Source organism: Lepeophtheirus salmonis, chromosome 1, assembly GCF_016086655.4.
Source record: "Lepeophtheirus salmonis chromosome 1, UVic_Lsal_1.4, whole genome shotgun sequence".
Lineage (NCBI taxonomy): Eukaryota > Metazoa > Arthropoda > Copepoda > Siphonostomatoida > Caligidae > Lepeophtheirus > Lepeophtheirus salmonis.
In genome coordinates, this window is record NC_052131.2 from 40,071,243 (window position 1) to 40,085,374 (window position 14,132).

Sequence of the window (14,132 nt, forward strand, 5' to 3'; positions counted from 1 at the left end):
TAAGAAGACCTGGTTCTTAGTAGCGTAATAATACGAAGAAAGTACATGTTTCACTGACACTGAGACATTGTTTGGTTGTGATGTAGTGGTTGTTCTGCTTATTCAAAGTGTTATCAACGGGGAAATTTTTTTCATCAGAAAAGAGAAAAACTTTTCCCGAATTTTTGTTGGCCTTGAGAATATTTAGAATATTCTTTGCTCTCTTCAACCATCTCAGCTTGCTCTATTCAGTGATAAGATGTCTTGTTGTCCTCTTATGTGAATTTGCAGCAACGTTATGATGATTACCTCTGATTAGCAAGAATCATCATTAAATTTTTATTACTTAAATTTTTCATATTTGCTACTCATTTAAAATTACTAATAAGGAAAAACTACTTATACATTTTATACCTATGTCTTCAATATTTAAAAAAAGTATAATTTGTCATATTTATATCACTAAGCACATACAAGAACATTTTTTCTAATCTATTCTGGAATTTTATAAGTAAGGTTGTAAATCTTGAGCATTTTTTATGTGTTTTGTTGTTGTTGTTGTTGGCAATCTGAACAGTTATTTAATGTGTGTTAAAAGAAGAATTCTCGGCGCCATCTTTTGTGTAAATTAATTTAAAAATGAATAAATGAAATTAATATATATGAATTTAAATATATTCTAATATTTTCCGTTTATAACGCTATTTTAAATGTAGAATGTTCTTCACTTTATAGCCGTAATTTATTTTTCTCCTTCAAAAACAGGGCTGTAGAGTCGGGATATTAAATACCAGACTCCGAGTCCAGTATTTTGAATGTAACCGACTCCGACTCTAACACACATTATTATTTTTTAATTAAGATGTTTTATAGCCTATATATGTACTATTGAGTCATTTGAGTCTAATGACTATAAATAAAGCTATAGGTAGTTATTTGTAATACATAGCAAATAATTGTGACAGGTATAAAGAAAATATTTGGAACATAAGATATTTAACAAAGTAAACAACAAATGAAATATTTCAAAATCAATATAGTGCTAACACATTCAAAAGTTTCTGAACATAATCTATGCACTCGTAACAGGAGAACGGTAATACACAAAACATATCATTTCAACGTTTTACTTTACACTGATGATATTGACTATTCAAAAGACTAAATAAGGGCTAATGGCTAAACTCTACCCAACATAATAATTTAGACCTTAGAGAAGTTCGGGGATTGCAATTGTATAGAATAAAGAGTACTTTCGAAATTTGTGAAGTAAACTTATAAAACGGTTAACTTTCAAGTTTCATAAATTAATAGCCCTTACTACCTACAATTTATAACCATTCAGAAAAAAACTTTACGAATACTCAATGTATGCCTTAGATTATAAATAATTTTTGTAACGGGACTAGGAGTCGCTACAAATTTTCTGACTGCTGACTCTGACTCCAAACAAACAAGGCACCGAATCTGACTTAGGACCCTGCTCCAAAATCATAAAACAGATAGCTAAGGTTTTAATTCAGGTGTGCCATACGTCTCACTCCTGGGGCACAATTTAAAAAATAAAGGCCGCAAGAAGGATTACCATGTTAGAAATTCTAAAGAAAATCCCCAAATAGTAGTTACTCAATCAAAGTGCGAGTGTGCTCATGAAACACAGCGAGTACAGTTCATTACATCCTCTGTTTATTAGCGACTACAAACTGCTTCATCTCATAAAAAATTTACATATACTGTGAAACATCGACACACGAACGTAACTATGTTTGCTTTTGCATCAAATTACGAATTTTATTTGAGTTAGGAAAACTGGAGATAAGCCGTGAATGGATAAATGTGAATCAAATTAGGCCAATCATATAGATGATTTGATATACGAGCTACGAACTCAGTTACAGAACGGATTAAATTTGTGCAATGTCGAGACAACACTGTATTGAGATATTATGTGAGACGTTCAAGTAATTTAAGTATTTCTTTGGAAATCCTACGTGATATTTAAAGGAACATCAGCGTAATACTTTGTTCAATCAAGCACAAAAAAAAAAAACATACTTCAACTAGTAAAAAAAGCACTCAGCTCATATTAGATTATATTCTCGAATAAAGAATATTGTTATATTTTGACGAGAAGTAATTTTAAAAATAATTCATAGTAAAGTTATTTTTGTACACTGTTTTAGACTGAGGCTTCGAATTTAAGTCATATCTTATCAGTGTCTCTTCCAATATATAAATAATAATCATTAAGGTATGTTATACAAACATCTATCTGCGTCTTCAGTGTATCTTTTTCAATCAAATTCAATATTGCTTTTTTATCTATCCCTAAAATAAAGAATTAATTATAGTGCAATTAAAGTGTAGTTAAAGGATGCAAAACTCCTAATCACCCAGGTAAGATAATAAATATTTGGAATTTACTAAGTTACTACGGCGTATAGTAACAAGTAATTTGATAAAATTTTAGTGTTGTATCGACTTATGTCGATCATGAACGAGTTGAATTGTTAATTATCGATGCAAGTCGATAAATTAGAAAAGAAAAAACAAGAAAAAAAATAACTAGCTAAGCATTCCCACTATCCATTAATGGAATTCTAATAACTTTCAATTAACCTTCGACTGAAAAGTTCGTAGGCTAACAAAAAAAAATATTAATTTGGCAAAATTCGAGTTATTTATTCAATTGATGGCGATGCAACGATTATAGCGTTCATAAAATTGATCTTAAAAAAAATAGACCTCAGTTTCTTTGATTAACTCTACATTATCTCTCTACTTTTTTTTCTTGTGAGCATTCGTTTGGGGTCTGCAAGCCGGGAAAAGTCACTGGGGGAAGGGGGGGAGGCAGAGTTGGAGAATATGGTAGAGGGGGAAGCAATTCGTAGTCTAAACCATACAATTTTACATTGTTTTTAGTGATTTGTGACACAGTAAATTGTCTTGATTATTATTATACCATACATATCCCATAATACACATGCCCAGGGACTCTTCTAGCTTTCATCATTCAGAGAGGAGGGGGTGGACTTGCTAACCGATAGATGCCTCATTCCATGCTTTGTATTCGGTTCGATGGCTTCCAGTCCACTCAACTGACCGTCGAGTGGCCAGGGTTTCCCAAAACATAGATGCTCAGCTCCCCTATATACTTATACATTTTAAACTGAGGTCCCCTTTATACGAGTTTTAGGGCCCCTGATGGAACTTGGGCCACTATACGCTCTGCATATAAGGTAGCTACGGCCCTGTTTGCTTCAAATATAATTTCCTGGGCCCGAATTTTCTAGCAACGCACCTTTTTTAAAGTGCCTGTTACCAAACTGAGCCTTTATATAAAAACACCGAGACCAAGGACCCGAACCAAGACCGGAACCAAGACCGGAACTGTTGAAATGAAAGAACTGAGAACTACTGAACCAAAATCGGGTACTACCTTGCCAACAACAACATAACTATATTTGCTTCACCAATTGTCGGACACCTCACAAACTTGTACACGTATCGTTTGAAGATCGATACTAGCTAAAAATCATATGATTTCATGGTGGTGCCATGTATGTGTCAACTAATGAACTTTTCAGCCAACCTAGTTGACATATTTTGACTGTTTTATCTTTTCAACGTTATTTTAGTTTTTATTTATGAAAAATGACTTGATTAAGAATAGAATATGCAATTACAAAAAAATAATATTCACAAATATTTTTTTAATTTATTTGTATCCATGTCAAGTTTGATTCCAAAAGGGCAGAAGGGATAAAATGAATGAAATTAGCGTTTTGGCTGAGGGAAAAGTCACAGAATCCTCCTAGTATTCTTCATATCTCATAGAAATTGAATTTTATAACGAGTGAGGGAACCATATTGAACGACCATTTCATCAACATCTCATAATACCAAACAAGTTTATTAGTTGAAATCCTTAGAATTACTAAAAAATGTATTTCAACTCCTTGAGCATAATATATACCTTTTTAATCATTGAGTCTATTGTAAGTTTTTAGTTACTGTATTTTTTCATTATGGGTATGTATTTAGTAATTTTTTTTTAAACTCTAAATTTTTATTTTTTTGTATAATCTAATTTGGGGCTAGAATACTAAATAATTATTATACTAATAATTATATGCTGGGTGGTGTGCCAGTCTCTAGCTTGTTATTTAAACAATGATGCATGCTCAGAAAAATTTTGACAGCACTTTTCTATTTGAGAAACATAGTTACACGCAAGGTTATTAGAAATACAAGGTTGTACCATCATGTAATCTGGCTTGCTAGAATTTTCAATTTGAAGTATCGTACAGACTACTGGGCAGGATAAGAAGATTTTGACAAAATATACAACCACTCATACACTATGACGTCAATATTAAAAAGCGTGGTAGAAGTCAAACATCAGTCGTACAGGCGTTATGGTATTAGCTTGTATTCCTATTAACCTTGCGTACATGTTATTTTTTAGTAAATAATATTATCACTTAGGGATTCGTATTACTTTGCTACAAGACTTGCTGTCGCTTTGTCTACAAACGAATATAATATTAAATTAAAAAATAAAAACGCTAATCGGATTTTATAATTGTTTGAATCGACATAACACTTTGATAAACACCTTAATTAAAAGTATTAAATGTCAACTATAGAATTATTATATTTTCAAAGTGTAATTAAATAGATTGGCATATTTTTAATGGTACAAAAATTATAGATATGTAATTAATTTTCTTCATTATGAAAATGATGATTGTCTTACGTAACTTATGATGCATTATAATAAGCTTGTAAATCAATGGTTAAAATTTTCTTGGTTTTTAATAATTCTAAGAGAGTTAAAGTTAAACACCTGTTACTTCTACTTGAATAAACAAACATTACATCGTCTGACTCCTACAAATCATAAAATATGTTATATAAAGTATAGATCAAAATAGTGAATATCCGGTCGATTATTTCTGCCTGTTCTATTAAAACCATCAGCGACAAATATATTGTTATACAGGCAAACATCTGTTCACTAACCTAAAAAATATGTATTGTGTAGTCAACTGTCGATTACCCTGCTTCTTTTCAACTCATTAGGGCTCTGAACGTTAATTGGTTGAATTAGAATGAGTTCTTGTGAACAGAATTTCCGACAATAATTGAAGAATCAATCCATAGTTGGGAAGAATTGATTAAATTCCAACTAATTTTTAGCCTCTTGAGAGGAAATAATGCGATATAGAATAAAGGAAACAACATCATACGTATATATGTTGTGTGCAAGTTGGAATAAAAAAAACTGAGAGGAATAATACTGAATACAGGATTTACAGTGCTTGGGATTAGTATAATGCAATAATTGAATATTCCATGGATGATTGACACATTAGTGGTCTAATTTTCTACTATTTTAATAAAATTTACTCAAATATAAGTATTCTGTGGCATGTTATAAAGTTCTAATGTCCAAGGTTATATTACCCATAAATACATAATAACTATGTAATTTTAACAAATTAATATAAATTTATAGTTGGGCATTAGAATGTCCAATATTGTAATTAAATCATGCATTTTAAGACGAAGCAATTGCAACTTGTACCATTTTCTTATATAAGTCTGAACATCTATATATATACATATATATATTTACAAGTTAAATATTCGGAATTTTTTACCGTTTAATGAAATCCACTCAACCTATGACTTTTCTCATAACGAGGCTATTTTAAAAGGGATCTGACTTTTTTCGGGTCCAAGTTAAGATTTAAGTATCCTGCCCCCTTTCTCCTCCTTCTCTGCCTTGTCTATAAGGATTACCTGTATTGAGAAGTAGTAATAGCAGCACTACAGGCATGTACCTATGCAACCGTATTTCCTATTTTTAAATGTGAACATCAGGTAAAACGCGCCACCACGGCGATTCATACATACATAGGTGCACGGATGGATATTCTTGAAAGAGCTCGTTTTGAATTATACTAGTTATTATGTATTGAATGAAATTTTCTCTTTAGTTTCTTATAGTCCTTAAATATGGTTGGAGAGTGACGCGTGATGGATACATTTAAATCACGTATAGTTATTCATTGTTAATTTATTTTTCTATACATATGTACATTACATTATTTCCAAATCTTGTGATTCTCTTCCTTAAAGAGAGTGGTTATTATATAAAAGTGTTATAATATTAATAAACATATTTGTAATATGTACTAACCATTTAAGTGAAAGTTTATAGGTATAAGTACATGTTATGTATAGTGCCAATAATATATACATTACATATGTAGATTGAAAAGTTAGGAAATTGAGGCAGAAACAAATCCTATTTCAAAAATTGCGGGCAATTATTGGATAAATAAATATAAAATGATTCAACGTTTTATTTCTTAGATATGTGGATCCACAAATCATCATCATGCGTTGGAACAAGTACATAGTAACCCCAGAGAAGGAGCGGAAGAAAATGCCAGATGTGAGTCATATGAATGGAATCATCAACTCTGGCTTCGAAGAAATTGAATTAAATGATAACAATAGTGTTCTTAATCCAGAAGAAGAAAAAAAGAACGGGGAAACAGTAGAGCACAAATCCTCTGTTGTTTCCAATGACAATCTCAAATTGGACATAAATGAAGATATAAGTAATACTCATGTACCGTTTATGAAACTTGTAAGTGGACAAAATGAATTTGTACTACTTTGATGTTTTATTGATTCGTCAACTCTGTTTGTATTAGTTTTCTTATGCCACAAGGAGTGACTTGATATTCATTGGTATTGGGATTCTAGCTGCACTTATTGGCGGACTATCACTTCCATTTATGATAATGCTCTTTGGAGAGTTGACAGACACATTTATACTGAGTAATCCTTTATCCAGTGATATTTGTTTGATAGAAAATGGGACTTGTTGTTCAAATAACGGAACGTAAGTAATGAGATTTTTTCCACAATATTAACTTATATCCTTGTCAAAATTAATGTTGTTCGTATTGTCAAAAACATTTAGTTTTTAAAGAGTTGCAAAAATATAAATAATTGATGTAGTACAAATTACCTTATGATTTAATTACTCTAAAATAAAACATATTGTAGAGTGGATTTATCCTTAGAGGATTGTGATTTGAACGAGGATGACATTACGCAATTATTTAAACCTATCAATTTCTTGGATGGAGTAGCTCGTTTCGGTAAATATATGGATTGAATGATGAAAATACATTAATTAACATTTCATTTTTTTTAAACCTAAAGGTCAAGGAACAGCTATCATTGGTTTAATCAATTTCATTACTTCATATATTTTTGTCACATCTTTAAATTTTACGGCTGAAAGACAAGTACATCGAATCCGAAAAGCCTTTTTTAAATCTTTACTCAATCAAGATATCAAGTGGTTCGATACTCATGAAACTGGGGACTTTGCTACAAAGATCACTGAGTATGTATGTTAGCATATAATTAATCAATAATTCTCCCTATAGTAGATGTTAAAACATAAAAAGATTTTCAATATGATTATTATTCAAATCATTATATTTGTTTCAAGGGATTTGAACAAACTTCAGGAAGGGATTGGTGAAAAAATAGGACTTTTTATATTTTTTATCACAATATTTATATCAAGTCTGATAACTGCTTTCATACATGGATGGGAGCTAACTCTAGTAATTCTTTCTGCAATGCCTATACTAATGATAGCTGTAGGAATAATTGCCAAATCACAAACAGCTCTTACAGTGAAGGAGTCAAATGCCTACAGTAAAGCTGGATCCGTTGCAGAGGAAGCATTCTCTTCCATTAAGACTGTAATGTCATTTCAAGGACAAAACACTGAGATTCAAAGGTAAGATGATCCTTTAAAATATTATAAAAAAATATCATAAGATATTTATGTTTTTAGATATAAAGAAAATTTATCTGAGGCACAGAAAACAGGGATACTGAGAGGACTTCTGACTGGAATTGGAGGAGGTTTAATGTGGTTCATTATATATTCTAGCTACGCAATTGCATTTTGGTATGGGGTGAAATTAATTCTTGATGATCGTGAATCTTGCATAGCTAGTCCAACGGACTGTCAGATTCGATATGGACCGTCGAATCTTCTGATAGTGTTTTTTTCTGTGTTAATGGGAGCAATGAATATTGGACAGGCCAGTCCTTATGTTGAAGCATTTGCAATTGCAAGAGGTGCTGCAAGTTCAGTTTTTCAAATCATTCAAAGCACACCTGCGATAAAATCCGATTATGATCATTTGCAGAGGCAGCAAGATAAAGCACCACCTTTCACAGGTCGGATCACCTTTAAAAACGTTCATTTTGAATACCCAAGTCGTCCAACAGTGAAAGTTTTGTCAGGTCTTAGCTTTGAGGCTTCACCTGGTAAAACATTGGCCTTGGTAGGTCCATCTGGATGTGGAAAATCAACTGTTATTCAGTTGATACAACGATTTTACGATCCAAGTTTTGGCGTAGTATCAATCGATGGTGAGGATATTACAACTCTTGATCCACATTGGCTCCGAAGTCATATTGGAATTGTGGGTCAAGAGCCAGTTTTATTTGAATATTCCATTAAAGAAAACATAACTATGGGCTTACAAGGGGAGATAAGTGAGAAAATGATTGATGATACATGTAAGGCTGCAAATGCCTATGATTTCATTCAAAGACTTCCCAAGGTATGTACAATGTACCTTCATATTTATTTATTAACATATGAGATCTGATATTGTCACTCATTTCATTTTCCATGTAAAGAAATATGACACCATAGTCGGAGAGAAGGGCGCTCTTCTCTCAGGAGGTCAAAAGCAGCGAATTGCCATCGCTAGAGCTTTAATACGAAATCCTTCAATTCTATTATTAGATGAGGCATCTTCAGCCTTAGACTCTCAAAGCGAGTTCATTGTTCAATCAGCTCTTGATAAAGCTAGAAAAGGCCGTACTACAATTATTGTTGCACATCGTTTATCCACCATTCGATCAGCAGATGCGATTCTTGTGATGAAAGATGGTTATAGAGTCGACTACGGAACACACGAATCCCTGAAATCTAATAAAACAGGATTGTATTGTTCATTAGTAAACGCTCAGGATTGCCAAGTGGATCAAGATGAAGGTCTACCACTGTTTAATCCAGAACTGAACTATGAAGAAGAAGATGAAGTCTATGATCTTGAACAAGGTATACATAAGCATAACACTTGCTCAAATCGTGATAACTTAAAAATATATTTTTTAGTTGAAAATGAAATGAATTCAATGACTTATGGTTCTATAAGTGGAGGATCATCTTGGAATCGTCGGCATCACTTTGTTCGGCCTACTTTAGAGAGACGTCATAGTACTGGGAGTGGATATAGTGAAGATTCATTAAAAATCGAAGATGCACTAGATGTAGCTGGTTCAGCTATTGGGATTGCCCGAGTTGGGTCAAGAAAAATTCGTAGAACTAGTACAAATTTTACGGATAACGAATATTTGGAAGCAGAAGAAATGAAATCAGTCAACTCAAATGTAGGATTCTTCACTGTTCTACGAGAAAATTCTAACGAATGGCTATATATATTTATGGGATGTATTGCATCAGTGGTTATGGGAGCCTCAATGCCTGTTTATGCTCATTTATTCGGCGAAGTTCTTGGAGTATTATCAAAAAGTATTGAAGAAGCTCGTGTTAACTCAATCACGTACTCCATGTATTTCCTTCTTGTAGGGATTATTGTAGGATTTAGTATGTTCATGCAAGTAAGTTCGATGGTTTAAAACTCATCCGACTCTCAATCAATTAGTTTACAAATATTATTTTTAATTCCGTTAGATATTTATGTTTAGTCTATCTGGAGAACTCCTTACGACAAAGCTTCGGATAAAGGCGTTCACGGCCATGCTAAACCAAGAGGTTGGTTGGTATGACGAGTCTGTAAATAGTACTGGTGCTCTATGCTCAAGGTTGTCGGCTGATGCTTCTGCAGTTCAAGGGGTGATTAATTATTTGAGTTTTTTTATTCATTTATTATATATATTAATAGGCAACCGGAAGTCGTTTGGGCACAATAATTCAAGTAACACTCACAATACTCATGTCTATATCTGCTGCATTATATTTTAATATAAAACTTGGATTAGTTGGAACTCTTTTTGTACCATTTGTTCTTATTGGAGCCTGGTTCCAAGGGAAAATAATAACTTCCCAAGATAACCTCGAAAAGGATGCCCTTTCTCGCTCAGCTCGGATTGCCATTGAGGCAATTAATGGAATAAGGACTGTCGTGGGACTAAGGTTGGAGGAAAGCTTTCAAGAAAAGTATTCTACAGAATTGAAAGATCCGCACGAGTCTGCTATAAAGAATTCTCATTTAAGAGGCCTTATTTTTGGATTTTCTCAATCCATACCTTTCTTTGCCTATGCGGGTACTATGTACTACGGAGGAACCTTAGTAGAATCAGACGGACTTCCTTATAAAAATGTCTTTAAGTGAGTGGGTTCGTTGTATATAGTTCTTACTTAATTATGAGAAAAATTTATTTAATCTATATTTAAGAGTTGCAGAAACACTTATACTTGGAACTCTTATGGTGGGTCAAGCTACAGCATTCGGACCAAACTATACTAAAGCAAGAATTGCGTCAATACGTATATTTAAACTTTTGAATAGAGAGCCAAAAATTCGCTCTGATGTTATACCAAATACTGATGAAATGGTGAATATTTCTTTCAACAGTCCATGAATAATAATAATTATTATCCTTTATTTAGGCCACTAACATGAACGGAGAAGTTACTTTTACGAATGCTGGATTTTATTATCCAACAAGAAAATCCGTCAAAGTTTTAAGAGATTTGAAACTATCCATAAAGAGTGGTCAAAGTATTGGAATTGTAGGCTCTTCAGGATGTGGAAAATCAACCATAATTCAACTTATTCAGAAATTTTATGATCTCAGTAGTGGTAAATTGGAATTGGATTCCAAGGACTCAGAGTCCATCAATGTAATGTGGCTTCGATCAAAAATAGGGATTGTGTCACAAGAGCCAAATTTGTTTAACCGTTCCATAAGGGAAAATATTTGTTATGGCTTGAACAAAAGGAATGATGTTAGTATGGATGACATTATTCAAGCAGCCAAGGATGCAAACATCCATAGTTTTATAGCTTCACTTCCACAGGTTGTACATGTGTACCTATACTGTATAATAAATTTACATATGTCACACATTATGCTTTGTAATATATGTAGGGCTATGACACTCGAGTCGGCAATGCCGGAACCATGCTTTCTGGTGGTCAAAAACAGAGAATCGCTATTGCCAGAGCATTGATAAGAAATCCTTCTTTATTATTGCTTGATGAAGCTACTTCAGCCCTGGATACAGAGTCAGAGAAGGTTGTACAAGAGGCTCTCAATAAAGCTTTAGAAAATAGAACATCCATTACAATTGCGCACAGACTAAGTACAATCAAAAACGTGGATAAAATTTTCGTCTTAAATCAAGGAAAAGTCGCAGAGGCTGGAAGCCATGAGTCGTTACTTCTGCTTAAAGGATTTTATTATAAACTTTGGACTAACGGGACACAAAGAAAAATATAATTTATTTTTATGATGGAACAATTGAATCATTGATTATACTGTCGGGCCAGATATTTTTTTCATTTTCTGAGCCATCCCCACAAGTGAATGGTTCGTTCTTTATACATTTTGTACATCCTTTAGTAAAGTCTGGTAGACATGTGTCGCATATTTCTCCGATCCATCCAAATGAACAATTACATTCATCAGGTGCAGAGCAATTTCCATTTTTACAACCCTTTTTACACATAGGAGCATCACAGTTTGTACCAGTAAAACCCTCCTCACATAAACACTCAGATGGATCTTGGATGCAAAATCCATGTTTGCAAGTCTCTCTTTTTGTACACACATCACACTCCTTTCCTTTCCATCCGGGGATACATCTTTAAAAATAAAAAGATCATCATAATTTCATGTAATCACCCCAAATATCATAAGTGTGTATCCCATACTTACTGGCATTGATGAGGTGAAACACAGTATCCATGTTGTAAGCAATTGTCAGAACATGCGGCTGGAAAAAATATGAAAATATGAGAAGTTACTATTCTGATTGTAAGGTTCATTTTCACAAAGCGCGACGCTTTCGCCGTAATTTTGGTTCTATCCTTGGATCAGAACTTCAAGGGGACCCTGGACACTATATTTAATCTTATTACTTTAATAACTCTCCTATTACAAAATGGGAGGTTTTGTAACGGCACATATAGCATCTTTTAAAGGCTAAATGTTACTAGAAACAAACACAATAGTGACGAACGTGTTTCCAGAGTGTCCTGCTTTTAACATAAACCATTTATTTTCATTGACATGAACTCTCTTATTTGTGTAAGGTAGAGTTACTAAAGTTTGAAGATCATCAATTGTAGAATCACTACAATTGATGATCTTCAATTGTAGAATCAATTGAAGATTTTTGTACTGTGGATAGTTCCAAAATGGAATATAATTTGGTAGAGACTGTGTATTTTCTTTCCATCAAACTTTTTTTTAACTAGGAATTTTTGTGACCACATACTTAACTTATTGACAGAGATAAATTAATTGCACTTGATTACTAACTTTCGTTGCCATAAAACCTCTCCTTTTTTTAAAGAAAAAATATGTAAGATTTGAATATCACATTTTGGTGAGTAGTCACAAAATTATGTCCCTAGAATTGATTAAAAAAACTACGACAATATGAATATGCAATCTGTACATCTATGATAAAGCTTGTGTCTACTTATTGAAAGCATAAAAACAAAAGTTAATTGCTTATGGGAGGGGAATCACTAAGAAGAAGGAAATGTTGGCAGGACATCAGTTTCTTCATTCTGATAATTTCCTTAAATAAAAATTATCAGTTGCTGCTCTTTCAGAAATCTCCTACTTTCAAAAGAAACGATTTTGTAGATCGAAATATATTGAATCTTTATGATCGTCCCGAAATTAAAAAGTGACAATTAAGGAAGTAAAAACTAGTTGTTGGTTTCTGTCTGAAAATTATAAACTAATATGATACCGTTATATGTTTAAATAATTCAGTCCAATTTTGGACTGGATGAATTTCATAGTAAAATTCGGTTTACAAATAAATTGTGCTTGATCTGGTTCCACGTTATTTTTTTAGAAATGAAATTTGATGGGGGAAGAATTTGTTTGCGACATTTTTATAAGAAAAATAAATTTTAATCTATGAATTGAATCTCGTTCAATGTTCTAAAATTCGGTCTGGACCGAAACATCAGTCTAGAAAAAATAAATTAAGAAAGAAAAGAGAATAGAAATTCAGCCTCGGTCTCAATACTAGTGACAAGGAGCCCTAAATGTTATTTTAAAATCATACGTAGTTGACAAAAGGGTCCAGTCCAATTTGTTTCACATTTGCATTCAAAGGGTGTATCACATGTTCCATATTTACAATGTGGTAATTTGATGCATTCGTCACATTTCTCTCCAGACCTTAAAAATGAAAAGAAAATCCGCGTATTCTCCTACTGATTATATATATTGGATCGTATATCCTATTACCATCCTAGTTCGCAGGCACACATCTCAGGTCCAACGCACTTTCCATGAACACATGTTTTCGAACAAGTTGGAACTTCACACAAGTAATCTGGATTTGACCAACCTCTCATACAAATGATTTCACCTCGGCCATTACAAATATATTTTTCGGTTTCTTTCAATCGTTCTGCAGAACAGGCATAAGCACTTTTGCTAACTGGAGTATGTATTTGTCCGGAAGAAAGCTGATGGAACCTGTTGCTACTCGTTCCACTTGAAAATAAACTTACTAAGAAAATTGTAAATACTAAAAACAACATTTTACTTGATTGTGTGGTTCCTTTGAAGGATTCTTAGATATTTATACCTCTTTTTTGATTGTCATTTTCGCTCTCTCTCTTTCTCTTAAATAAAATGATTAGTTTATGGATTGTGAATCAATCTCATAGTTTAAATGCAATTAAATATTATTGATTTATTTTTATAATTTAATTTTGTAAATATAATGCTAACACAAGAGATTGGTAACCTAGTAATAGTTATATAGCGCATTATTTCTCAAACTATATAAAAGTGCACCTCGAGAG

The 14,132-nt window shown here is 32.7% G+C and overlaps 2 protein-coding genes across 6 annotated transcripts; one reads left to right on the plus strand and one right to left on the minus strand.

Annotated features, from left to right (window-relative positions):
• The first annotated feature begins 2,041 nt into the window (after nucleotides 1–2,041).
• Nucleotides 2,042–11,622, plus strand: LOC121127796 (ATP-dependent translocase ABCB1). 5 transcript variants are annotated; one of them, XM_071892823.1, is made up of 15 exons: nucleotides 2,042–2,230; nucleotides 2,319–2,376; nucleotides 6,364–6,643; nucleotides 6,711–6,901; nucleotides 7,069–7,163; nucleotides 7,228–7,414; nucleotides 7,523–7,819; nucleotides 7,877–8,657; nucleotides 8,737–9,163; nucleotides 9,221–9,726; nucleotides 9,800–9,961; nucleotides 10,011–10,456; nucleotides 10,524–10,683; nucleotides 10,739–11,149; nucleotides 11,221–11,622. In XM_071892823.1, exons 3-15 carry the CDS (start codon nucleotides 6,389–6,391, stop codon nucleotides 11,569–11,571), a joined length of 4,269 nt encoding a protein of 1,422 aa, XP_071748924.1. In that variant the 5' UTR covers nucleotides 2,042–2,230; nucleotides 2,319–2,376; nucleotides 6,364–6,388; the 3' UTR covers nucleotides 11,572–11,622. The 5 variants fall into 5 exon arrangements, with proteins under 5 accessions (XP_071748924.1, XP_071748921.1, XP_040579255.1 ...); XM_071892820.1 differs by lacking the exon at nucleotides 2,042–2,230 and having other exon boundaries at nucleotides 2,238–2,376; XM_040723321.2 differs by lacking the exon at nucleotides 2,042–2,230 and having other exon boundaries at nucleotides 2,262–2,376; nucleotides 7,086–7,163.
• LOC121127814 (uncharacterized) lies at nucleotides 11,513–13,898 on the minus strand. Its single transcript, XM_040723340.2, has 4 exons — nucleotides 13,567–13,898; nucleotides 13,382–13,497; nucleotides 12,010–12,067; nucleotides 11,513–11,936 (listed from the first exon to the last, which is right to left on the minus strand). Exons 1-4 carry the CDS (start codon nucleotides 13,863–13,865, stop codon nucleotides 11,579–11,581), a joined length of 831 nt encoding a protein of 276 aa, XP_040579274.1. The 5' UTR covers nucleotides 13,866–13,898; the 3' UTR covers nucleotides 11,513–11,578.
• Between the last annotated feature and the right edge of the window lie 234 nt (nucleotides 13,899–14,132).

What these genes read in the sequence shown, in the direction of transcription:
- LOC121127796 (XM_071892823.1), top strand. Translation starts at nt 6,389, where the DNA reads ATGCGTTGGAACAAGTACATAGTAACCCCAGAGAAGGAGCGGAAGAAA. An exon ending in CAAAACACTGAGATTCAAAG is followed by an intron (nt 7,820 to 7,876) that starts GTAAGATGATCC and finishes TTATGTTTTTAG; the next exon opens with ATATAAAGAAAATTTATCTG. An exon ending in TCATTCAAAGACTTCCCAAG is followed by an intron (nt 8,658 to 8,736) that starts GTATGTACAATG and finishes TTCCATGTAAAG; the next exon opens with AAATATGACACCATAGTCGG.
- LOC121127814 (XM_040723340.2), bottom strand. Translation starts at nt 13,865, where the DNA reads ATGTTGTTTTTAGTATTTACAATTTTCTTAGTAAGTTTATTTTCAAGT. An exon ending in TGGACCCTTTTGTCAACTAC is followed by an intron (nt 12,068 to 13,381) that starts GTATGATTTTAA and finishes TATTTTTTCCAG; the next exon opens with CCGCATGTTCTGACAATTGC. An exon ending in GTTTCACCTCATCAATGCCA is followed by an intron (nt 11,937 to 12,009) that starts GTAAGTATGGGA and finishes TTATTTTTAAAG; the next exon opens with ATGTATCCCCGGATGGAAAG.